The sequence below is a fragment of the Phacochoerus africanus genome, chromosome 14, assembly GCF_016906955.1.
Source record: "Phacochoerus africanus isolate WHEZ1 chromosome 14, ROS_Pafr_v1, whole genome shotgun sequence".
Lineage (NCBI taxonomy): Eukaryota > Metazoa > Chordata > Mammalia > Artiodactyla > Suidae > Phacochoerus > Phacochoerus africanus.
This window is the reverse complement of record NC_062557.1, coordinates 53,329,763-53,354,959: the sequence shown is the minus strand read 5'-3', so window position 1 is coordinate 53,354,959 and position 25,197 is coordinate 53,329,763. Positions and strand designations below refer to the sequence as shown.

The 25,197-nt window shown below is 55.6% G+C and overlaps 2 protein-coding genes across 5 annotated transcripts in view; both read left to right on the top strand.

Moving 5' to 3' along the window:
* PIK3R6 (phosphoinositide-3-kinase regulatory subunit 6) overlaps positions 1-16,383 on the top strand; it is a 58,686-nt gene extending 42,303 nt beyond the window's left edge. For all 4 annotated transcript variants that reach the window (XM_047757405.1, XM_047757404.1, XM_047757406.1 and 1 more), the window contains 10 exons: positions 1,654-2,071; positions 2,444-2,522; positions 3,098-3,220; positions 4,444-4,554; positions 6,733-6,823; positions 7,107-7,177; positions 7,639-7,729; positions 9,731-9,846; positions 14,829-14,941; positions 15,709-16,383. In XM_047757405.1, coding sequence (XP_047613361.1) covers positions 1,654-2,071; positions 2,444-2,522; positions 3,098-3,220; positions 4,444-4,554; positions 6,733-6,823; positions 7,107-7,177; positions 7,639-7,729; positions 9,731-9,846; positions 14,829-14,941; positions 15,709-15,862 — 1,367 coding nt within the window. In that variant the 3' untranslated portion in view covers positions 15,863-16,383. The remainder of the gene's footprint in view (positions 1-1,653; positions 2,072-2,443; positions 2,523-3,097; positions 3,221-4,443; positions 4,555-6,732; positions 6,824-7,106; positions 7,178-7,638; positions 7,730-9,730; positions 9,847-14,828; positions 14,942-15,708) is intronic.
* Positions 16,384-18,363: 1,980 nt separating this feature from the next.
* On the top strand, positions 18,364-21,817 carry MFSD6L (major facilitator superfamily domain containing 6 like). Its single transcript, XM_047758442.1, has 2 exons — positions 18,364-20,855; positions 20,949-21,817. The coding sequence occupies exons 1-2, from the start codon at positions 19,554-19,556 to the stop codon at positions 21,333-21,335; spliced, it is 1,689 nt and encodes a 562-aa protein (XP_047614398.1). The 5' UTR covers positions 18,364-19,553; the 3' UTR covers positions 21,336-21,817.
* The last annotated feature ends 3,380 nt before the right edge of the window (positions 21,818-25,197 follow it).

Sequence of the window (25,197 nt, the reverse complement as noted above, 5' to 3'; positions counted from 1 at the left end):
TTTTGGCCACAGCATGTAGCAGCTTGAGGTGGGATCTCAGTTCCTAGACCAGGAATTGAACCCAGGCTGCAGGGGTGAAAGCACCAAGTCCTAACCACTAGACCACCTGGGAACTCCCTTTGTGTATCTATTGTGTGTGTCTGTGTGTGTGCCTGTCTGTCTGTGTGTGCCTAGGTGTATCTTTGTGTGTCTGTGTGTGTGTGTCTGAGTCTATGTATGTCTCTGGGTGTCTGTGTATCTCTGTGTATATCTATTTGTGTGTGTCTGTGTATGTCTCTGTGTGTGCCTAGGTGTATCTTTCTGTGTCTCTGTATGTGTGTCTGTGTCTCTGTGTGTTTATGTCCCTGTGTGTGTCTGTGTCTGTATATGTATCTATGTCTTGTCTGTGTGTGTCTGTGTATCTTTGTGTGTCTCTGTATGTGTGTCTGTGTCTCTGTGCATGTGTCTGTGTGTCTCTGTGTCTGTGTGTGTCTGTGGCTATGTCTGTGCGTGTGTGTTGTGTCTCTGTATGTGTCTTTGTCTCTGCATGTGTCTGTGTGTCTTTGTGTGTGTGTCTGGTGTCTATGTCTGAGTGTGTGTGTGTTGTATGTCTCTGTATGTGTCTGTGTGTCTGTGCATGTGTCTGTGTGTCTCTGTGTGTGTGCTCCTTGTGTGAGTTGTTTGCAGCATCTGAAAAGAGGGTATATTTTCTCTCTGTCAGAACAGCGCTGTGCATTAGCCACTGGCCACATGTGTCTAGAAAGTGCCATGTGCCATGATGGTGCCAACAGACAATGTATGTCCCTGGGAAGGAGTCTGGCACAAAAAGGCTATGTTCCCGGAGCTTCTAAAGAGACCACACTGGGAGGACAACCATGCCTGGCTCTTCCCAAGGGAGGGGGGAAGACAAAGGTGCAGGCTGTGGGGGGAAGGGCTGCGCTGGACCAGAGACCCTCATTCATGTATTTAGTCGCCCTGGATGGACTCACTTCTCTCAGGCCACCGTTTCCTCGTGAATGAAGGTGGATTCAAAAAGCCTGGAGGTCTTTCCAGGAGCTGGTGGTCTGTTATCTGTGACTTGGGGAAGCTTCGAGGAATGGAAGGATGGAGGATGCTAATGAGCGAATAGGGAGAAGAGGGCTCTAGATTCAGGAGGTACCGCGTGAAGTTGATTTCTTTGCTGCAGGACTTCTCAGAGCCTTTAAGATGTTCACTCAGGAGTTCCCGTCGTGGCGCAGTGGTTAACGAATTCGACTAGGAACCATGAGGTTGCGGGTTCGGTCCCTGCCCTTGCTCAGTGGGTTAACGATCCGGCGTTGCCGTGAGCTGTGGTGTAGGTTGCAGACGCGGCTCAGATCCTGCATTGCTGTGGCTCTGGCGTAGGCCGGTGGCTACAGCTCCGATTCGACCCCTAGCCTGGGAACCTCCATATGCCGCGGAAGCGGCCCAAAGAAATAGCAAAAAAAAAAAAAAAAAGATGTTCGCTCATGGCAGGAGTGTGTGAGGGCCTCAGTCCATTGGCCACAGAACTTCTGTTCCTTGGCGGAGCACCTTGTGGGGCTTCTGCTGAGCTCACCATGTGGGAGGCACGGAACCACGGGCTTGCCAGGGTGGGGCCCTGCCAGCCTAGCATCCCCTCCCGGCCTTGACAGTCTCTTGGTCTCCGCATCCCAGGGAAGGAACTGGTGCTCTTCCTGCGCCCGCATTCCCACCTGCGCCTCAGTGCGGACCTGGAGGCTTTGGATCTGCAGGGCCTCGGGCCAGACTGGGAGATGGCCCGGGCCTCGGTGCTGTCCACCGACAGCGGCATCGAGCGGGACCTTCCTTCGGGGGCCGACGAGCTGCCTGGCAGCCCCGAGATGGAGCGAGCCGGGCTGCAGCGCAAAGGGGGCATCAAGAAGCGGCTGTGGCCCCCGAACATCCTGATGCCCAGCGGCTTGGATGGGCCGTCAGGGTTGCACCGCAGGACGGGCCAGCCCAGCGGAGATGGGGAGCTGCTCCCTGGGGTCTCCCGGCTGCACACGGCCCGGGTGCTGGTGCTGGGGGACGACAGGATGCTGGGGCGCCTGGCCCGGGCCTATCACAGCCTCAGGTAGGAGCCGGAGGGGGGCATCTGGGGGCTGGAGGTGGTGGGGGGCCCAGGCGGGCCTGGCCTGGGCGTGAAGGATGGAGGAGTGGCCAGGGAGGGTCAGGAGAGGCCAGGGTGGGATGGTGAACAGTACTCCCCGCCCCTCGCTCCCGCCCTCCCCCCCCCCCCGCCCCCGAGCGCGGCCACCGCGGAGCCTCACGGAGGGCCGAGCACCTCCCCGCTTTGTGCAGATGAGAGGACAGAGGCTCAGAGAGAGTAGGTCGATTGCCCAGAGCCAAGAGATAATGAATAGCAGAGCCAGGACGTGGAACCAAGTCTGTCCGAAGCCAAAACCCCTGTCTCACGCCTGTGTCTGTGCTCTGCTCCCCTTGCCAGGAAACGAGAGACCCAGAAGTTCTGCCTCACCCCCAGGCTCAGCCTGCAGCTCTACTACATCCCGGTGCTGGCGCCCGAGGTGGCTGGACGCCCGGACCGGAGCGGGGCGGGGGGCCGGGGGCCGGGGGGGCGGGGCGAGGTAGGGGCGGGGCGTCGGGAGCGGCGGTCTGGGTTCCCGGGTGGGCAGGGGCACAGCGCCCCCTCGCATCCCCTGCCCCGGTGCTAGGACCACCCTCCCTGGGAGGCGAGCTGGGAGAGACCTGGAGGGCTGCTGTTCTAGAAGCTACCGAAGGGGGCCCTGCGGGCCGCCTGTGATCAGAGACAAGTTCGCGCACTGTGCAGCCTGCCTGTGGCTGGTTTCGTTTGCTTTTCTAATGGAATTAAATTCAAAGCAGTTACTTGTCTGTCCACTTTTACGGGCCGATGAGCATTTCCCAGGATCCCCGGCGAGTGTCCTCAGGGACCGGGGTTTGGCTTCATCTCAGGTGTAAAACCAGTCTTCACGTGGACAGAAATCGGGGCCCCAAGAGGTTGAGTGCTGGTTAGTTTGCCCCCAAAGCTAGTCAGTTTGGTTTGGACAGGTACCTGGGGACCCTCCGAACAGAAAGAGAGGGCCTGACGGGTCTGCCCCGTCCCCTTTCCCTTTGTCCCCAGAAGCCCGCAGCATCCAGGCATTCAGAGCTGGGAGAGCTGGCGGCGTTCCTGGGCCGTGCAGACCCGTGGTTCGAGAGCATCGTCAACACCCTGTGCCCTGCCATCCACAAGCTGGCCGAGATGGTAGGGGGGCCACGGTGGGAGGGCGGGGGTGGGACATTTTCCTGACCCTTGACCTCAAGAGTCAGCCTCAGGGGCCCCCGAGGGATGAGACAGGAAGGGATACTGGAGAGGGGCCCTAACCAGCTAGTCGCTGGAATTCACTCTGGGCATGAACTGGGCACCTACCTATTTGGACAGGACTGCTGTGAAGAAAGTAAAGTAAAATATTCATTCTCTCTCTTTTTTTTTTTTTTTTTTTTTTTTTTTTACTTTTTAGGGCTGCACCCGCAGCATATGGAGGTTCCCGGGCTAGGGGTCTAATCGGAGCTGTAGCCTCCAGCCTACACCACAGCCACAGCAACGCCGGATCCTGAACCCACTGAGCAAGGCAAGGGATGGAACCTGCATCCTCATGGATACTAGTCAGATTTGTTAACTGCTGAGCCACGACGGGAACTCCCAGAATATTCATTCTTAAGTGTGTAGCCAATTATATGCCTTCTTTTTGGGTTTCCTGTGCCACTTTCTCTCCAAATGCAACAGTTCATGTTTCCTGAGCAGTGCCAGGCACTGTTCTAAGCACTTAGACGCAGCCCTAGGTATCAGGTATGCATGTGTGTGTGTGTGCGCGCGCGCATATGTGTGTATGTATCTGAATCACTTTACTGTACATCTGAAACAGAACATTGTAAATCAACTGTACTTCAATACAAACATTTTAAAATAGATGCAAATTAAAAAAACACACGGGGTTGGGGAAGGCCTTAGAATAGGACACTAGTCATTTCCCAATAACATGTAAACTTTCGTTTACTCCTATATTCAGATGCCACAAGAACACAAAGAGACACCAGATCATCTGGTTCAAGCGCCCAGCCCAGGGTTACTTGGCTAGCGAGTAGCTAAGCCAAACTCAAACCCAGTGCAGACTCACTCATTATGACTTAGCCTCTCAAGCACCTCGTCTGCCTGGAGCACCCGGCACAGTACCTGGTACACAGAAGTGCCCAGTACGCCTGTGTGTGATTGAAATGCATCAGAGTCCCCAAGACGGGGCTTTGGACGGGTGTCTTTGGATTAGGGGTAGAAACTGGGTGGAAGGAAAGGCCTGGGCCTCTGAAGGACCGGCTGGGTTAGTGCATCACGAGGACACACGGGGGCTTTGGCGTTTCTCTGTGAGGCAAGTGGTGGCTCGCACAGCAGCAGGGAGGATGCTGGCTGAAGGCGGTCTCTCTCCCTCACAGCCTCTGTCCCTGGACACATCCCAGACCGTAGACCCCTTCATCCTGGATGTCATCACCTACTATGTGCGCATGGGCGCCCAACCCATCTATTTCCAGATCTACATGGTCAAGGTAAGCTTCCTACCTGGGACTCCGAGGGGACCACGGCAGCCTGCTGGACCCCATCCCGCCCACCCCGTGAGCTCCTGGGGGGTGGCTTCCCCGGCCGCCTCTGCCTCCAGCTTCCTGCCTTATGAACCCCTGTTCTTCACGCTGCCTCCTGTGCTGAAACTCATCTTATCACCTTCTTGGTTTTGACCTAAATGAGGGATTTAGGCCCTTCCCTGGATTCCCAAAATGCAAACCAAAACACCACCAGACGAGCCAGTGCGGGGAAAACAAAAACAAAATCTCTCAGGATGGTCTGGGGCATGAACATCTCGGTAACGCACAGCACATCGCTGAAAGACTAGGCATCGGCTACTGCCCTCCAGGCAAAGCCCACCCCCCTAGGAGGGGCACTGTAACCGCAGAGCTGGGTTCACTGACTCCCACGGGGAGGGGAGCACACCCCAGGGAGCTTTGGGGCTTGTGGGCCGGAAGAGCTGTTAGAAGGAACTTTCTCTCCTAGGAGTTCCCGTCGTGGCTCAGTGGTTAACGAATCCGACTAGGAACCATGAGGTTGCAGGTTCGATCCCTGGCCTTGGGTTAAGCATCCGGTGTTGCTGTGGCTGTGGTGTAGGCCAGCGGCTACAGCTCCGATTTGACCCCTAGCTTGGGAACCTCCATGTGCCGCAGGAGTGGCCCTAGAAATGGCAAAAAGACAAAAAAAAAAAAGAGAAGGAACTTTCTCTCCTGATAGGAGATTTGGAGGGTGGCTCCAGAAAGCAGGACCTTGCTCTGACCAGATGCTATCAGGAAGGGGCAGGCCTTTCATGGCAGGGCACCCCATAGTTCTCACTGTCATTCTTTGATGCTAAGAAGCCGTAACTGTAGAGATTTTCATACCAAGAGAAGTAAGTCAGAAAGAGAAAGACAAATACCTTATGAGATCACTTGTAGGTGGAACCTAAAATATGGCACGGATGAACCTGTCTACAGAACAGAGACTCAGACATGGAGAGCAGACTTGTGGTTGCCGAGGGAGGGGGAGGGAGTGGGATGGACGGGGAGTTTGGGGTTAGAAGATGCAAACGGTTATGTTTAGAAGGAATAAACGTTAAACAGGTCCTGTTGTACAGCACAGGGAACTATATCCAGTCTCCTGGGATAGACCAGGATGGAAGATGATATTTGAAAAAAGAGGATGCAGGAGTTCCCACTGTGGCTCAGTGGGTTAAGAACCTGATGTAGTGTCGGTGAGGATCCAGGTTCACTCCCTGGTATCGCTCAGTAGGTTAAGGATCTGGTGGCTGCTGTGGCTGTGGTATAGCCTGGCAGCTGCTCCAAGATTGGTCCCCTCGCCTGGGAACTTCATGTGCTGAAGGTGTGGCCCTACACATATTTATGGCAGAGTCACTTTGTCCAGCAGAAACTGGCACATTGTAAATCAACTATAATACTTTTAAAAATCACATTCACTAATATATAAATGTAAGCACACACACAGAAGCCAGCGTCGCTCACATTTGGGGGATGGGGGTTAGGGCGTGAGACCTGCACTGTTTCCGTGTTTGGACTAGATCCCTGCGGCATGTGGTCACAGCGGGGTCCTGCCCAACAGTGTTGGAGGCTGTGAAGTTTAAAATCAACCACCGCGGAGGCCGCGCGATCCCCCCGGCCACGCCCCTGCGGAGCCCACGGCCTCCCCCTCGCCCACCCCTGACCCCGCCCACCCGGCCTCGCCCCTCCTCTCAGCCCCTCTTCCCGGGCAGCCCCTCCTGCCCCCAGGTTCCCGGCGGTCCCTCCCGCCCTCCCCTCGAGCAGCTCCGGGCTCCGCTGGGTCAAGGATGGTCATTTCTCGTCTCCGACGCTCACCCTTTGGTCCTCAGTGTCTGCAGGAGATTTTATTACCCTCCCTTTAGGAATTTCGTACCCATTCCTGCCTTTCCCATCAGGCCGTCCGTGGTGCTTACAGGCAGTTTGGGTTTCAATAAGATTCTCCCCCTGTTAATAAATATATTATATTGCTGTGGATCCGGAGGAAGTCAGTTCCAGGCAATCAATGCATTCGGCTCAGAATCTAGCCTTGGCGGGACGGGTGCGGGACCCAGCCCTGCGTCAGGACACTTCCTGGGCGGCGGGGTTCCCGGGGGAGCTGCCTCTGGCAGAGACGTCCATCTCCACCCTCCACCCCCCGCCTCCTCGCAGATCTTCTTCAGCGACCTGAGCCAAGACCCCGTGGAGGACATTTTCCTCACCGAGCTCAAGGTCAAGATGCAAGACTCCAAGTTTCCCAAAGGTGAGCATCCGCTCCCCTTTCCCAAAGCTCACCCTAACTCAGCATGCCCAAGCCCCACTTCCAGAAAGTTCTCCCACCTCACGCCTAGTGGTCGCCCCATCCACCTCTGCAGAATCTCTGGGTGTCCTGGGCTCCCGTCAAGCTGCCCGGGACTGAAGGGCAGCCTGGCTCCCTTGAGGTGCTGCCTTTCCATCCCGGGACATGCACTGTGAACCCCTGCACCTTCCCCTGGCCTGGGGCGTGGGGGGACCTCCCCTTCACCTCCTCTCTTTCGGTCGGTCAGAGGGTTGTTCACCCCGGAGGAGAGGCGTGGCCGAGGGCCCAGGGGCGGAGCTCTTCATTAGCTACCAGAAGGTCAGTGGGCGTGGTCTGGAGGTACCGCCGAGGGAGGCCGGCGTCTGGGACGCGGGCGGGTGGGTGGAGGGGGGTGGGGAGAGCAGACCCGGCCGGAGCCAGAGGGACTTTCTCCCCTTTTCTTGCTGCCGTCCCAAGAGTGTTCCAGCCTCCGGGGAGTCTTGCAGGGCTGTGCGGGTTACGATTGGCCTTCCGCATAGACAAGGAGGCCATCTGACGTCCCCTTGCTCAGAAACAGCTTGCTCTCGAGCTGTGTAGACGCATCGGAGCGTAGTCCTGGGTCTAAGCCCGAGCCGACTCCCTGGGCTGCGGGCTCTGAGCCTTCATCCTGTGGCTGCTTCCTGGGTGCTAGGGACGCAGTGGAGACTCGGGGCAGGGGCGGGAAGCGGGACTGCTGCTGTGGGGGGGGGGGGGTGCATTGTCCTGAGGACCCCCGTCTGTCCCTGCGTCCCCCTCCCCAGGCCCTGCTCAGTCACCGGGCCCGGGAGGTCACCGTGTCCCTGCGGGCCACTGGCCTGGTCTTGAAGGCCCTTCCAGACAGTGGCACTGAAGGTGAGGAGCGGGGAAAGCGGAGCAGAGAGAGGGTGGGATGCGAAGGGGAGGCGGGGCGCGGAGAAGGAGGGAGGGTGGGGCCACAGGAGGTGGGCCGAGAAGGGGCTAGAAGATTCCCCACCACCACCACCACCACCACCGTGGCTGAGTCCTACTCATGCTGGGTCCGGGGCTGGGTGCCAGGCTGCCCTAGTGAGGCCTGGCCGGGCCCTCGGGTTGCTCACGTCCAGGCTGATGTCTCTGCAGCTTGACAGCCGCTAGCTGGAAGGTGGAGGGGTCCCGCGAGGGGGTGTAGTTGGCCTGGAGCAAGTACATTGGCCACAGAGCTGGTTGTACTTTGTTTGACTAGGTTTTATTTCAAAGGTGGTTCCATGGAGCGGGTACTTTCCAGCTCATAAAGGGCACCGTTAGTCCAAATGATCTAATTCTGACCAATTATCTAATGAAAGATTATGTTGGATAATGCGATGGATACCTATCATAACTAATAGTAATGGTGAAATCTCACTATCCAATTTGAAATAGGGGGAGTTCCCGCTGCGGTGCAGCCGGTTAAGGATCTGGCTTGTCTCTGTGGAGGTGCCGGTTGGAGTCCCTGGCCTGGAACAGTGGATTCCCAGGAACTTCCATGTGCCACAGGAGTGGCTGAAAAAAAAATTTAATCAAAATAAAATAGAGATAGGGTACCGATTTATGTGCATATAGTAAATTATAAATAAGACCTTTTTTTGTCAGTTCATTGAGCTTCTGGAGTAAGGAAAAGGATGGTAACAAAGATGATTAACCATTGCACGCATTTGTCAGAACCAGGCAATGTTCCATGACAAGTACATGAACTCTCTTAAGCACGGTAACCTCGTGAGATCCATAGTGTTAGTATTAGCCATTGCTTTTTTCCCGGAGAGGAAACGGCAGCAAAGAAAGTGATTTGTCCAAAGTCACCTCCTTGTGGAAGGGTGGGGGCCGGGATTCAAACCCAGAAAATCTGCTACAAGAGCTGGTGCTGCTCACAGCTGCACCACAGCCCTTCCTGTTGCCAAACCTCAACAGACCAGATTTAAGGGATGGGTCCACAGATGCTTGTAGAAGGTCCCTTGAGAGCAAACAAGGAATTCTCCTACCCAGGGCCTGGCACATAGTAGATGCTCAATCAGACATTTGCTGCAAAAATGAAGTGCTGCTTTACACCCCAAATTTGTGTGTGTGTGTGTGTGTGTGTGTGTGTGTGTGTGTGTCTTTTTGCTATTTCTTTGGGCCACTCCCGCCACATATGGAGGTTCCCAGGCTAGGGGTCGAATCGGAGCTGTAGCCGCCAGCCTATGCCAGAGCCACAGCAATGCAGGATCTGAGCCGCGTCTGCAACCTACACCACAGTTCACGGCAACGCCAGATCCTTAACCCACTGAGCAAGGGCAGGGACCGAACCTGCTACCTCATCGTTCCTAGTCGGATTCGTTAACCACTGCGCCACAACAGGAACTCCTACACCCCAAATTTTGTTTCAAGGAATGAACAAAGGCATTCCCATTGGGGCTCAACAGGTTAAGAATCTGACTAGTATCCACAAGGATGTGGATTTGATCTGTGGGCTTGCTCAGTGGGTTAAGGAAACAGCATTGCCGTGAGCTGTGGTGTAGGTCACTAGTGCGGTTCAGATCTGGCATTGCTGTGGCTCTGACGTAGGCCGGTGGCTACAGCTCCGATTAGACCCCTAGCCCGGGGACCTCCATATGCCACAGGTGCGGCCCTAGAAAAAAGAATTTTTTTCCCATTGAAGAAGGATGTGGCCGCTGCTCTGAAGTCTGGGATATCGGCCAGGGGAGGGAGCTGGATCAGCGGGGAATTGAACTTGTCTAGGAAGGATCACGGTGGGGTTAGGAAGTGGGGGCTGAGCAGAGAGTGGTGAGGGGTTAAAACAAGAGGGGGTGGTGGTCAAGATGGGGTCATGTCCTTCTTAGAATCTCAAGCTCCTCTACTCCCCCCCCATGTCATTCTTCCCAGTTTCAGGGCCCACCCACTGGTCCCCAGCTGCTGCTCCCCTGACAGACCACATGTGCCTGAGTGTCAGCGTGACAGAGGTCATCAAGACCTCCCACTTGGCAGGAAGGTCCTTCTCCGTAAGTACAGGGTAGATACTCAAGCTGGGTTGGTGGCGGGGAGCCTGAGGCAGGGGACCTCTGAGCCTTTCTGAGCCTTGGCTGTTGAAGCAGGTCTTCCTGTTGAAAAGACTCTGCTTTCCAGTCAGTCTCTGAAATTCAAGCACCAGCTGGCCTGAGTGAGGCACGCTAAGGGTTAAGGCCCCGTCCTCCCCTCCCCCGGGCCCTCTGCGGACCTGGGACAGACTCAGACACTACAAAATGCTCCCCTGTTCTTTTTTTTTGGCCTCGCCTGCAGCATGTGGAAGTTCCTGGGCCAGGGATTGAACCCGCATCACAGCCGTGACCTGAGCCACAGCAGTGACAGTGCTGGTTCCTTAACCGCTAAGCCGTCAGGGAGCTCTCAAAATGGACCCGTGTGCTGGCGTGCCCTGCACACAGCAGCCCGACTCCCAAACAGCAGCGGTCTAGCCTTTGACCAAATCCAACCAGTGCTTTCAGCCCCATCGCCCGTCCGATGTCCTCTGCTTTGGCCCTTACCGATCCTCAGAGGGTCCCTTATTGATTCAGACATAGGACCCGCCTAACCCGTGGCCTCTCTGGACTTCACAGCCCTTCTCAGCTGGGCCTTGGAGCCCATGACCACAACTGGACTGAGTTCTCAGAGGGCTTCGATCCCCCACCTCACCTACCAGAGGCTCCCCTTAGGTCAAGCCTCTTGCTTTGTCTGATGGTCGGGCGGCCGAGTGCCTCTGCGGCGTCCGAGTCCGTGCAGAGCCGGCCCACCGCCCGCTCATGCCCTCCTTCTCATCCCCGTTCTTGGCATCCCTCGGCCCTTTTCTCTGGACTTCTTTTCTCATTCCCTGGACTGTCAAAGCCACGTCCACAGTTTGAGTCCCAGTTGTCAAGGGCGCCCAGTTCTGTATCTCCTGCTCTGCCCTTCACCCGTGAGTGTCTGACTCCCAACTAAGTCAGCCTGAAGTGGGTGCCCCAGAACACCCGAAAGTCAAGTTTTTCAAAGCCAAAGCCAGTGATTTCTAGAAGATAGGCATTGTCTAGAGCCAGACTACCCGGCTTCAGATCTTGGCTCTGTCATTTTCCAGCTGCACATGTGATGTTAGCCAGGTCCCTCCAGCTTTCTGTGTCTTGGTCTCATTATCTGGAGAACGAAGATAATAATGGTACCCACCTTATCCGGCTGTTGCGAGGACTGAGTAGTGGTGATGGGTAAAGCTCCTCGAAGGGTGCATGGCCAAGTCAGGGCTGCGTGTGTATTAGCAGCTGTTTTTATTTCATCCCTCCCTCCCCTGTGTCCTCTCTCTCATTCAGTGGGACGGTCATTAACCAGTCCCCGTTCCCAGGAACCTGGGTGTCATCTCAGATGCCTCTTCTTCTTCATTCCACTGTGTCCGCTGGTTTTCTCTCTCAGACACACTCACAGCTCTCCCTGCCTCTCCATCCTCCTTCTGGTCCAGTGAGGTTGACCAGTTGTCCCAATTTGCCTGGGACGGAGGGCTTTCCTGGGACATGGGACTTTCAGTGTTAAAATCAGGAAAGTTCCAGACAAACCAGGTTGACGTGGTCACCCTTGGGCCAGAGCTTCATCCAGGCCCTTCTTCTGGACCAGCGCCTGCCTGGTCTCCTCGGTGTTACTCCAGTGATCCTTAGATCCACCCTCCGAGTCTCTGCCAGTGCTTGCTTGCTTTTCTTTTTTCTTTCTTTCTTTTTTTTTTGTCTTTTTAGGGCCACACCTTGCAGCATATGGAGGTTCCCGGGCTAGGGGTCGAATCAGAGCTGTAGCCGCCAGCCTACACCACAGCCACAGCAATGTCAGATCTGAGCTGAATCTGTGACCTACACCACAGCTCACGGCAATGCTGGATCCTGAACCCACTGAGCGAGGCTAGGCATCGAACCCGGGTCCTCATGGATGCTAGTCAGATTCATTTCCACTGTGCCACGGTGGGAACTCCATCCCAGTGCTCTTTCTAAAGCAGAACTCAGACCTGGCACTCTGTGCTTAAAAGCCCTGGACCGCTTCCCATGCTCCAGGGCAAAGGGGCTGGAAAACTTGCGTATCATTGCAGCTCAGCTCCATCTGCGACTCCACCCCCACACACCCTTTGCACTGTGATGTTCGTGTCACCGAACCAAACTTGGGTCCCCATAACGCCAGGCTACCAACACTAGATTGTGGTGCAGGAGAGGGCAGCATTTATTGCAGGCACCAAGCAAGGAGTCCAGGCAGCTAAGTGCCCGGAACCCCAGAAACTCCCTGATGGGTTTCGAGGAGGTGTTTTTAAAGGTCAGGTAAGGGAGGAGGGGCCCAGGGCATGGGGTCAGCTGGTGCACTGTTCTCTTATTGGTTCATGGTGGCACAACAGGGCAGCGTCACAGAGATTCATTTTATCAGTCCTTAGGCTGCAGCTGGTCTGGGGGCTGCCTGTAAGATCATCAAGTGGGGGTTCCCGTTGTGGCTCAGCTGTAACGAACCCGACTAGCATCCATGAGGATGCTGGTTCGATCCCTGGTCTCCCTCAGTGGGTTAAGGATCCGGTGTTGTCGTGAGCTGTGGTGTAGGTCGCAATCGCAGTTCAGATCTGCATTGCTGCGGCTGTGGCCTAGGCTGGCACCTGCAGCTCGGATTTGACCCGTAGCCTGAGACCTTCCATATGCTGCAGGTGGGGGCCCTAAAAAGACACACACACACACACACACACACACACACACACACACACACACACACACGATGATCGGGTAGTTCATTTCTTCCATTTGGTAGTGGTTTTAGCATCTGTAAAAGAGCTCAGGAGATGGGCCTCAGATGCTGTTATCTTGGCGCTTCAGAGCACGGCTGGAGCAGAGGATGTGGGGACGGCCCCCCACGTGGCCGTGTTCTGGTGGCCCTCCCTCTGGCCTTTGCTCATGGGCTTGGCTTGGCCTGAACCCCGTTCTTCCCTTTCTCTTCCCCATCTTCCCTTCATAAGCCCTGTTTCTCTTTCTCCACGAAACTCAGGTGTCACCCCCGGGAGACCCGTTCCTCCGCATCCTCCACTCCACGCCCTGTCCCCTGCTCCCAGAGAGCCAGGGCCTCCACCTCTGTGCTTCCCCCAGAGCCCTGGGGACCCAGCCATGGGAGTGTTGGCAGTGCCGTCAACGACGTGACACCAGCTCCTGGGCTCAGGCCCCATCTCCGCCCTCCTCCTGGCACTCAGGCCGCAGCCCAAACTCGCCAGATGATCCCGGATCTTCTATCCAAACCCCTCCCCTGCAGCATCTCACCCCCAGCCAGGGGTCGCTTCTTCTTCTAGGGGGGGCCTGTGCCCTGTGGGAGGGCTCTGTGAGGCTGAGCGCTCTGGGCTGAGCGGAGATCTGCCTCCCACAGCTCTGCACTTGAGCGTTAAGCTCCGGGGTGGACCTACTTGCCCTCCGTGTTTCCTCTTTCAAAGTCAGTTCCTTGCAGTGGTGTCTATTTTTAATGACTTCTTTAAACAGCCTGCCTGCGGGCTTTCTGAAAATCTGAACTCACCACCCCAGCGAGTTCCCTTTTACTCCCACTCTGTCTTGCTACCCACAAGGTAGTTGCTACGGTTACCATATATTTTTCTAAATAGGCGAGAAACAAAAGCACGGAGAGCTTAAGAATCATGTCCAAGGTCACACGGCTAATATGTGGCAGAGCCAGGAGAAGAACCCGGGTGGTCTGTGCTTTGAAGCCTCTGCCCAGGAGATTCTTGCACTCTGCCCAGAGACCCTGGCTGACCTGCCCCCACCCCATGGAAGTCCAGCAGCGATGCCCAGACATGCGTGACCCCCAGGTTTAGGCTCTGTTTGTGCCTCTGCCATCTGACAGCAGAAAGTGGATCAGCCTGGCCTGCAGCAGGGAGCTTATGAAGAGTGCCCAGGCCTGGGCTGGACTCCAGCCCAGACCACTTAAATCAGAATCCCTAATTTGAGGTTGTGGAAAGGTGACTCCAGGGTTGAAAATACTTGAATGAGGAGGAGTCGGAGGCTCTAGAAATGTGAGGGCTCTGTGGTGGTGCGTCACCCAGAGCTGCCGTGTGTGTGGAAAGGCCCAGTGCCTGGAAAGGCCCTCAGAGCCCCACCTGGAACCCAGGACGTGCCACATCCTCTTTCCGGGGAAGGGGCCCCTCGGGAGCAGCCCCCTCGGCACGGGTTGGAGGGCTGCCTTGGGGCTGTTTCCCTTCCATCCTTTCTGGAGAAGCCTCGCAGGGCTTTGGGTGTGGAAAGCAGGAGCACCTCGCCCCGGCTTCCCCACGCAGAGGCTGGATTCCTTCCGCCTGTAACTGGCCCCAGACGAGTCCAGGATAGAAACTGATACAGGCCTGGTCTGAGCCACGGGGGTCGGGGGCCGCTTTCCAGATCCTCCATCTCTGCCCCAGGGAGATAATTTTGTATGCAGGCCTCACTGAGAACTGAGGTCAGGACTTATACAAACCCCAAAGTGCCCCTGAATCGCACACATAACCTGACTGTCCTGTAGGAGGTGCTCAGGTACCTTGAGCACCTGGAATTCCAGGTTGTGTTAGAAATTAAAGACCACAGGTGGTTGGAGTTCCCGTCGTGGCGCAGTGGTTAACGAATCCGACTAGGAACCATGAGGTTGCGGGTTCGATCCTTGGCCTCGACCAGTGGGTTGGGGATCTGGCGTTGCCATGGCTGTGGTGTAGGCTGGCGGCTACAGCTCCGATTAGACTCCTAGCCTGGGAACCTCCATATGCCACGAGTGCGGCCCTCAAAAGACCAAAAAAAAAAAAAAAAAGGCCACAGGTTGGAAAAAGAACTGTGGGAATGATGGGAGAGCCAAGGACCAGGGCAGCCTAGAAGCAATTTTTGTGGGGTTGTCACTGCTCAGAGTCACTTGTGGGAAGAGAGGCGGGGGGCTCCGTGTGCTGGTCTGAAACAGCAGATTCCAGGGTAGAAGATGTTGGCTGGGCCATCTGTCACCAAGGTGATGCTCACCCAAGCTGTCTCTGTTGCAGACAGTGACAAACACCTTCCGGACGGCCAGCATCCAGATCCAGAGTCAGGACCAGAAACTGCTGACACTGACGCTGGACAAGGACGGTCAGCGAACGTTCAAGGATGTGGTCAGGTGAGGCTGGGCTCAGCACCCCCGGGGCAAAGCTCCAAGGCAGCCAGGAGCCCCCAGTGCCTTCTTGTCAGGGCGGAGACCCAAGTGATGACTTACTTCCATGAGGAAGAGCAAATAAATGGTTAACCTGAAGTTTCCCGAATTTCCTCGGCCTGCAGCCCTCCTGATCCGGCCCCCTCCCCCCGGCCCCGTGCTGGCGCTGACCCCAACACAGGCTGCCTTTCTATGGCAGCCATGCCCCAGTTAAGGCGATACTTAACAGGTGTCCCTTGGGGAGGTATATTTGGGTCAGACAGGTGCAAAGCGGCCCATCCAGGCTCATCCTCTCCCTGCGTTTGTCGTAGGCTCAGGGCTCTTTCTTGAGCACCCTCCTCTTCCTCTGTGGGCCCCTCGTCCACACACGACATTAAAGGGCCCACCTTTAAAATGCCCAGGCAGGAGTTCCCGTTGTGGCTCAGCGGGTTAAGAACCCAACTAGCATCTATGAAGCTGTGGGTTCAGTCCCCGGCCTCGCTCAATGGCTTAAGGATCCAGCGATGCCACAAGCTGTGACAGAGGTTGAAGATGTGGCTTGGACCGGGCATTGCTGTGGCTGTGGTGTAGGCCGGCAGCTGCAGCTCCAATTCGACCCCTAGCCTGGGAAGGTCCATAAGCTGCAGGTTCAGCCATAAAAATAAAAATAAAAAAATTCCCAGGCAGATGTGACCCCCCCCCGCCCCCCCACCCACCCAGATGGGTCTCCTGAGCTGGCTTCTCTCCACCCGCAGATTCGAGGTTGCTCCCTGCCCAGAGCCGTGTTCCAGGGCGCAGAAACCCAAGGCCTCGTGGCTGAGTTCACACGGGCAGGAGGTGGAAAGGACCAAAGCCAAGGCCAAACCCCTTCTAATGCCCATCAACACGTTCTCTGGCATCGTCCAGTGAGCCTGAAGGGGGCACAGAACCGCTGAGTCCGAGAGAGGCAGGCCCGCGAGTAAGAGCACACTACCCCGCTGGCCCCCAGACAGTCACACCAACCGCCGGACCAATGCCCGGTCCCCCTGGGCGGCTTCCAGCCGGTCCTAGAAGCCAGCAGGTGCCTAGAGCCCGGGCAGCGGGCCGCGGGCCGCGGGGGTGTGATGGAGCAAGGCCCGAACAAAGTCCGGGGCAGGCCCTGGCCAAGCTGCACCAAAGCCTGGCTCCTCGCACCCAGCTCCATCCTTTGTGGATTTCTCATTCCTGCCTCTCCCGCTGTCTTCTCCCACTCAGGCTCCCTGCCCGGCCCTTAAAGCCAAGGTGAGAGCTGCTGTCCTGGCCAGGGCCCGGCGGCCTGGGTGACACAGGAAGCAGGCAGGGGCCGCCATCCCTCTTCCCTCAGGCCACTGCCCACCTTACCCGCTCCCAGGCGGCCGTCTCTTCTGGCTGAGACGGAAATGTCAGATTCAATAAATACACACTAAAGCATTTCTGCCTTCATCTAATATCATCAATACTTGCATTTTAGTAGAGAGCAGAGGCATTCCTCAGTCCAACTGCATGAAACTGCTTAGGCCAGGTAAAAGCTTCGAGAAATATTTACTGGTGTGTTCTGTCCACCTGCCCAGCCCTCTTGGTCACTTGAGGGCCTCCTGACCAGCTCTGTCCCAAACGGAGGTGGGAATGCAGGCTAGTTTCAGAAGAGCCAGAGATTAAAATGCGGGAGTTCCCATTGTGGCTCAGCAGGTTAAGAACCCGACTAGTATCCATGATGATGCAGGTTCAGTCCCTGGCCTCACTCAGTGGTTTAAAGATCTGGCATTGCTGTGAGCCATGGTGTAGGTTGTGGATGTGGCTTGGATTTGGTGTTGCCAGCAGCTGTAGCTCCAATTCGACCCCTAGCCTGGGAACCTCCATATGCCGCAGGGGTGGCCCTAAGAAGAATAAAAAAGGAAAAGGAAAGATACCAAATTTCTTGGTTTTTGAGTTCAGCCACTTATATTCGGGTATAAGCCCATCCCTGTCCCCTGGGCAGTCGCAGGGGATGGTGACGGTGGGGTGGGCGAGTCCCTTCCAAGTTCGAAGTGGCAGGGTGAAGAGTTAGGCTTGTCACTTGTGGCTTCATTGCCCCGGGAGTCGGGGCTGGTCTCTGATCACATTCTCAGAGCCAGGGGACAGCGGAAGGGGGTCTCCTAGGGGGCCTAGGCAGATGGGCCCGCGGGTGGCCTTAAAGACAGTCCCTTGCCTCCATGGGCATGGGCAGCAGGTAAGGTTTTCCCCAGGTGGTTGAAAGCCAACAAGCACAGGGGTCTCACTGTGAAAGGGAAGAGATGCAGCTGTGAGTGGCAGCAGGGACTACAGATCCTGAACCTGGGTGGGGACCATGGCACCTGGATGGACACCACAGGGTAAGCCCCTGCCCCTCCGTGACCGTCAGTCCTGGACCGATGAGGATCAAGACGTAGATGGATGTGGGGTCCTCCCCTGACGCTGCCGCCTGCGGAGCCCAGGGAGGAGAGGGACTGGGGACAGCCCTCAGTGGGACTGAGATGCCTTTAAACTGGAAATGACTGGTATCGCTAAATTTGAGTGAGTTTATCTGAACATGGCTAGATTTTTTTTTTCCTGCCCCTGGGGTGATATGAGTTGATTCTTATCAATTTGGGAAATGATCAGTTCTCTTTTTTCCTTTCCTTTTTTTTTTTTTTTGGCCTTTTTAGGGCCACACCCTAGGCATATGGAAGTTCCCAGACTAGGGGTCGAATTGGAGCTGGATGCCGGCCTACACCACAGCCACAGCCACGCCAGATCTGAGCTGCATCTGCAACCTACACCGCAGTTCACGGCAACCCCGCGATCCTTAGCCCACTGATCGAGGCCAGGCATGGAACCCACATCCTCATGGATGCTCGTCGGATTCGTTACCACCAAGCCATGCCGGGATCTCCAGATGACCAGGTTCTTGAAATAAACATTTTCAGCGTTTACCAGCTGATCGAGTTAGGGGAAAGCTCCTGGCCTCCTCCCCCAACAACCTCTCCATCAGCTCACACAAAAAAGCATGTTGTAGATCAAGTTTGGCTGCGCATTCAGACATGGGTTGGCAAGCAGCCCTTCTCCTCCCCCAGCCCCAGCCCCAGCCCCAGCCCCAGCCCCAGCCAGATGAGGAGCTCCACACCAACCTGGCTGCAAAGGTCACTGAACACAGTTGGCTGGACCTTGGGCCGTCTTGGAGTAAAGGCTACCATTCCAAAGGGTTTAGACTGCTGGGATCTCTAGATTCTTCTTCTTTTTTTTAAATGGCTGCACTGGCAGCATATGGAAGTTTCCAGGCTGGAGGTGGAAGCGGAGCTGCAGCTGCCAGCCTACATCACAGCCATAGCAACGCTGGATCCAAGCCACATCTGTGACCTACACGGCAGCGTGCGGCATCGAGGGATCCTTAACCCAGTGAGCGAGGTCAGGGATCCAACCTGCATCCTCGTGGACATTATGTTGGCTTCTTAACCTGTTGAGCCACAGCAGGAACTTCTGGGTTCCTATGCCCTGTTCACCAAGGGTGAAAACACCTCCAGAGTTTTTAGTAACAACCCATGCGACTTGGATGGGTTGTCACCAGTGCAATTTTGCCAGTATCCCTTTGGCTCCTTAATGAATCCACTTCTGCTGATTTTCAGATTGTTAACATGCTTGTGTTCCCTGCCTCTGGAGGGTGGCTTTGGGGTGTTAGCTAACCCGCTCTGGCCTGTGTGTACCCAAAATGGACAACTAAGCACTCTTCGGTGTCCACTAAACAATCGAGTACATGCATAATGTTAGGGGGGAGGCTGGGAGAACTGCTTGGCGGAGCTGCCACCTCAAGACTGTCCTCAGTCCCTCCCTAGGGATCATCTGCCTTAAAGAAAATTGTGTCACCTAAGGTCATGCCTCTTCCAGAGGCAACTCAGTTCCCATCAAACAGTTCTAGAGCCTGGGGACAAAAATAGCACTTTGATCCTGGTGGCGGCAGGCAGTTAACAAGAGAGACCGCGAAACAGAAACCGGAAGTGTGTTAGACCGCAATGCGGTCCTAGGGAGAAAAATTAGCCGGGCAGGGGGCGCGGTGGGCTGGGGGTACGAATCTGGGGAATGGGCGGGATTTGTCAGTGAGGGTGGATACTGAGGGAAATGGGGTTTGGTTCTTGACCAGCGGGGCATGTGAGTGAAGATCTGAGGAATGTGAAAACGGGGGCTAACGCCATGAACGCCATTCCCTCTCCCTCCCACCCAAGTTGAGGTCAGGGATCTAACCCAGCTTTGTGGGCAACGCCCGGCCCAGGGGCCTGGAGCGCCCCCTGCAGGCCACAGTCCGCGACCCTCGCTCACATCCGACAGGTGCGGCCAGGAGGCCCGGGGACGTGGCAGGTGCGGCCCGCAGGTGCGCGGGCCCCGCCCCCTAGGTGCGGAGTCCTCCGGGCGGGGCCACTTCCGGGCCGGTGGCCGGACGTGGGGGCGGGGGCGGGGGCGGCCGTTGACCCGGTGACCGCGGCGCCGCCGGAGGCTGGAGGCGCCCTGCGGCTCGGTCCCCGCCCGGAGCCCCCCTCCCGGGGACATGACGCCGCGCCCGCCCCGCGCCCCGCCGCGCCCTCCGCCCACCCGGGTCTGACGGAGCCGGGCAGCCATGAGCGCCAACCCCCAATGGGACATCAGCAGGGCGCTGTGGGTGGCCAGGCTCTTCCACCTGGTGTGTGGGGTCCGGGATGCCTGCGTGACCCCGTTCCTGACCCTCTACCTGCGGCAGCTGGGCTTGGCCGCGCCCTGGGTGGGCATCCTAATGGGAACCAAGCATCTGATCGCCACCTTCTGGGCTCCATTCTGTGCCTTCCTGGCCAAAAGCTACCAGAAACGGAGGGTGCTTCTGATAGGCTCGCTGCTCGGCTCGGTGGGAGCCAGCCTGTTGATGGTCCTGGTGCCGCCCTTGGACAGAGACCGCCCCTGTAATGGAAGCCACAGCGTGACCGTCACGGTCCTGCCACCGGGGGTCGCACTAACCGTGAACGTCACCTCGACCCCGAAGCCAGCCTGGAACCGCCCCGCGGGGGGGCCCAGGCGCCCAGCCCGGAGGAGTACTGGGGTCGCAGGAGCCGATGGTTTCAGAGGAAGACCTGGGGAAAGTGGCCGAGAATCTGTCAGTCACCTGCCTGGCTACTCTGTGGGCTCCATCCACGGGGCCAGGACCACATCGGGCGTTCTCCATCCTCCCTCTTCAGGGGTGGCAGGTACTCCTGGGGCAGCTGCTTTCAGCATGGTCAGTACTGCTGTCCCTTTGCACGCTGGGGGTACAGTGCTGGCAAGCCCAGCCAACCAGTCTGCAGCCAAGGGGAACGCCCAGGCCCTTGACCTCTCCTTGGAAGGGTTGCGGTGGACTTTCCTCCTCTCCCTGGGCTCCCTGGTGTTCTGGGAGCTGCTGAGCGCCCCTCTGGAGCAGGTGGCAGACGACAGCCTTTATGAATACCTGGACTTCGTGGATGCCACTGACCGCTACAGAAGCCTGTGGTTATGGAGGCTGCTGGGCACGTCGGCGGGCGTATGTGGCATCGCAGCCTTGGTGGGAGAGCTGGACTGCCTATTGGTGACAAAGGGCCCCAGGGGTGTGGTGCATTTCTACGGCTATGCACTGGTCAGCACCGTGGCTTTACTGGTGAGCACTGCCTTTCCCGTCCCCCTCTGCCGGCGGCGGGAGCCCAGCTACAGAACGGGCAAAGCCCTGTCTCTCGTCAGTGGCGACGCCCGCCTCATCCTCCTCGCCCTCACTGTCCTCCTGATAGGAGCCGCCACCAGTGCCGTGCAGAACTTCCTGTTCTGGCACATGAAAGACCATGGGAGCAGTGAGCTGGTCATGGGCTTCTCGGTGGCCCTGGGCTTGCTGGGGGAAATTCTGCTTCATCCGTTCAAAACTCCGCTGCTCAGGAAGCTGTCCAAGGTGGGCACAGTGGGGTTGGGGCTGGGCTGCCTGGCGGGGCAGCTGCTGTACTACTCATTCCTCTGGAGCTGGTGGTCTGTTCTCCCCGTTCAGATCTTCAGCGCCATCAGCCACGGGGCTCTGTGGTGGGCAGTCGGGGCCTCCATAGAGGACCTGGCCACTCCGGGCACAGAGAGACCGCTCCATGCCATGTTCCGAGGCCACTTTTACGGGGGCGGGGCCAGCCTGGGCAGCTTTGTCGGCGGCTTCGTGGGGATGCGCTTCGGCCTGGCTGTTCTCTACCAGGCCTGCTGCGTGGTCCTGTGGCTCTGGCTGGCCTTGTTCCTGTCCATCCGGCCCAGACTGCCCCGAGAACGGAAGATCAACTACTCCAAGCTGCTGGCCGTGGAGGCCAGTGACACGAGCGACTCTGAGCAGGGGACTGAACGGGACTGGCTTGTGAAGGCCATGAGGGATGAACCCTCAGACTGGAGGGGCTGAGGGACAGTCAGGGTGCGCTGATCTGGGAAGGAGCCAAGCGGATGGACAGACCAGCCTGCCCCGGGGGCAAAACCCATGAGTCCTGCCAGGGCTGCCGGTAGCCCTGGTGGGGAGAAGTGTGTCTGTGCCGAGGCCCCAAGGGATCATCTCATTGCATGATTTTCCTTACTTTTGTGGTAAAAGGAGATTAACTTTTTGCTGTTCGATCTTTTAAAAATAATGGAGCAAGAATACATTTGCTAAAAAAAAACAAAAGTTTCCCTCTGTCGTCACTCTGTTTTGGTGTCTGAGGTTGGCAAGAGCTTTGCATGGTGCTGTTGATTTCAGCCACTGCTGAAATTCACATGAAACTGACAGGGCCAGGAAGGCCATGCACCTTGCAGGATTCAGGTGGCGAGGGACAGAGGGACAGCAGGCTTGGATGAGTCACGTACGTTCCCATGCACCCTCTAAAAACCATGCTGGGTGGAGTTCCTGTCATGCCTCTGTGGTTAACCAATCCGACTAGGAACCATGAGGTTGCGGGTTCGATCCCTGGCCTCGCTCGGTGGGTTAAGGATCCAGTGTTGCCGTGAGCTGTGGTGTAGGCCGGCAGCTATAGCTCCAATTGGACCCCTAGCCTGGGAACCTCCATATGCCGTGGGGGCGAGGAAAAAAAAAAAAAAAAAAAAAGAAGCCATGCTGCAGGCAGATAAGGATGAGAACAAAGGAAACTCACTCTCCTCACTGACACACAGGCACCCACACTCTCATCCAGGTACTTGGGGGGCTGGGGCGAGGAGTCAGACCCCATCACCCTCTCCGTACACGGACGTGTGGCAATATATGAAGTGTCACCAGCCAGGGAGACTGGCAAAGATTTGGCATCCATGGTTTTTACTGGGGCTTCATTACATCAGCATGGCTCTTGAGTGGCTCACGGCCTGTGACGCAGTCTTCAACCCCTGTCCCCTTCCTGGAAGTCAGGCTGATATCACATGGCTCAAAGCCCCAAACCTCTATTCAGTCATGCGGTTGATCTTTCTTGGCAGGGTCAGCCCCCTTCCTGAGTCATCTCATTTGTAGAAGGGTCCCTCAAAAGTCTCCTGATTAACATAAACCAGAGGTCCTCCCTGAGTTACTTCATTAGCATAAACACCGGTGTTCTCACCAAGAATAACAAAGACACTCTTTTTTTTTGGCTACACCCATCGCACGCAAAAGTCTCCTGGCCAGGGATCAACCTGAGCGAGGGCAGTGATCCAAGACACAGCGGTGACCATGCCAGATCCTTAACCCCCTGAGCCACCAGGAAACTCCAGGCCTGCATATTGAAGGAAGAACCAGGTCACAGAGACTTAGACCTCAGAGTTGAGACTTTAATAACCAACCACTAGATTAGTGCAGCTTCGTAAAATTGAAAGCAAATGAAATCCTTCGCTCGCAGCCTCTTGGCTAGCAGAGAGAGTGAGTTCGAACCCATCTTAGTCTCAGCTAAGAGGAAAGTATTGGATGAGCCACTAACCTCTCGACTCAGGCTTACTTAAACCCTCGTTTCCCACGTGGGTTTTGCAGAACACTTAATCCTGGTGGGGCGGGGCTGGGGCATTAAAAAAGGCTTCGAGGACTTCCATTTCCCTGGATCAACGGAAATGAATCTTGCAAGTATCCATGAGGATGCAGGTTCCATCCCTGGCCTCACTCAGTGGGTTAAGGATCTGGTGTTGCCGTGAGCTGTAGTGTAGGTCTTAGACACGGCTTGGATCCCACGTTACTGTGGCTGTGGTGTAAGCCGGCAGCTAGAGCTCTGATTCCACCCCTGGCCTGGGAACCTCCACATGCTGCAGGTGCGGCCCTAAAAATGAATAAATAAATAAATAGAGATAACTCTTTTTTTTTGTTTGTTTGTTTGTTTTTGTTTTAAACAGAGCTACAGTACTGTTACCTCTCTCTGCCCAGATTTCTGTGATGGTCAAATTCCCAGTTACCTCGAATGTTGTGGGGCTTGGTAATGGTTTGAATTGGGATTGAAACAAGATTCACACGTTCACTTGGTTTCTGATGTCTCTTAAATGCCGTTAATCTATCGCCCCTCTTCCTTCGCTTCATGTCTCCCCTCGCACCATCACCCCACCTTCCTTGTGATTATCTGTTAAATAACACAGAATGTTTGTCCTGTAGAGTTGATCAGAGCCTGGAGTTCCCGTTGTGGCGCAGTGGAAGTGAATCCAACTAGGACTCATGAGGTTGTGTGTTCAATCCCTGGCCTTGCTCAGTGGGTTAAGGATCTAGCATGGCCGTGAGCTATGGTGTAGTTCGCAGATGCAGCTCGGATCTGGCGTTGCTGTGGCTGTGGTATAGGCTGGCAGCTACAGCTCCAATTCGACCCCTAGCCTGGGAACCTCCATATGCCGCAAGTGCAGCCCTAAAAAGCAAAGCAAAAAAAGAAAGTTTATCAGAACCTAGACTTTGCATCCTAGTAACATGTGTCAGCAAGTTCTGTATCTCCTGTAAGTTGGTAATTAGATATAGAGGCTTTTTTGCTCTTAGAATATATAAAACATGCACAAATTGAAAAAAATCAAAATGATCAAAAAGGGTACAGAGCGAAATGTCCATTTTCCACCCCAGTTCCTCAGATGTTTTCCAGAAGGTAGCTGTGCCTCGTGTGTAAATGCTCTGGAGTTTTATAAAGATGCGAGAGCACCACTGAACAAGCTTTCCTTTTTTTTTTTCTTTTGTAAATTCTAGAATTTTTTTTTTTAAAGCACACTTTATTTATTTATTTTTGTCTTTTTGCTATTTCTTGGGCCGCTCTCGTGGCATATGGAGGTTCCCAGGCTAGGGGTCCAATCGGAGCTGTAGCCACCGGCCTACGCCAGAGCCACAGCAACGTGGGATCCAAGCCGCGTCTGCAACCTACACCACAGCTCACGGCAACGCCGGATCGTTAACCCACTGAGCAAGGGCAGGGACCGAACCCGCAACCTCATGGTTCCTAGTTGGATTCGTTAACCACTGCGCCACGACGGGGACTCCTCTTTTTTTTTTTTTTTCTAGTGACTTCTAAACTCACTTATTAGTTCTAGGAAGTTCTTTCAGATTTTTTTAGTGTGGACTTGTGACCTTTGAATAGGGTCATTTTATTTGCAAATAGTTTTCTTTCTTTCTTTCTTTCCGATCTGTATACCTCTTTTACTTTCTCCCTTTTTCCCCCCCTTATGACGCAAGATGCCAGTCTTCAGTCGAATTGGTGGACGGGAATGCTGCGAGTGAATCTTCTTGCCTCTTCACTGTTCCGTTTGTTAGCTGCGGGGTTTTTTGGGTAGATGCCCTTTATTAATGAAGGTCCTTTGTATTTCTGATTTGCTGGACATTTTTTTTTTTTTATCAAGAATGAGTATTAAAGTTTGTCACATGTGGGGGTTCCCATTGTGGCGCAGCGGAAACGACTCCGTTGCGTATCCATGGGGATGCGGGTTGGACCCCGGCCTCGCTCAGTGGGATCTGATGTTGCCGTGAGCTGTGGTGTAGGTCGCAGATGTGGCTCGGATCCCAGGTTGCTGTGGCTGTGGTGTAGGCCAGTGGCTACAGCTGCAGTTCAACCCCTAGCCCGAAACTTCCATATGCCTTAGTGCGACCCTAAAAAAGACCAAAAAAAAAAAAAGGCTTTGGGGGCTCACTGATTTGGGAATGATATAAATACTTATCACCTCTTAGAAACTTACAATTCTCGCGAGACATTAAAGACTCTGGAGCGCCCCCTCATGGACAAACTCATTCAGCTTTTTGGCCCTGTAATTCCCCTTCCATAAGACATGTCACAACCTTCTTCCAGGTACAGAAGCAGCGCAGTGTTCCCTAGAAGATAGTCTGGAAAACA

Excerpts from the sequence above, each read along its gene's own strand:
- MFSD6L (XM_047758442.1), top strand. The coding sequence starts at position 19,554 with ATGAGCGCCAACCCCCAATGGGACATCAGCAGGGCGCTGTGGGTGGCC. Across the intron at positions 20,856-20,948 it reads TGCTCAGGAAGCTGTCCAAG|ATCTTCAGCGCCATCAGCCA; the intron begins GTGGGCACAGTG and ends CTCCCCGTTCAG.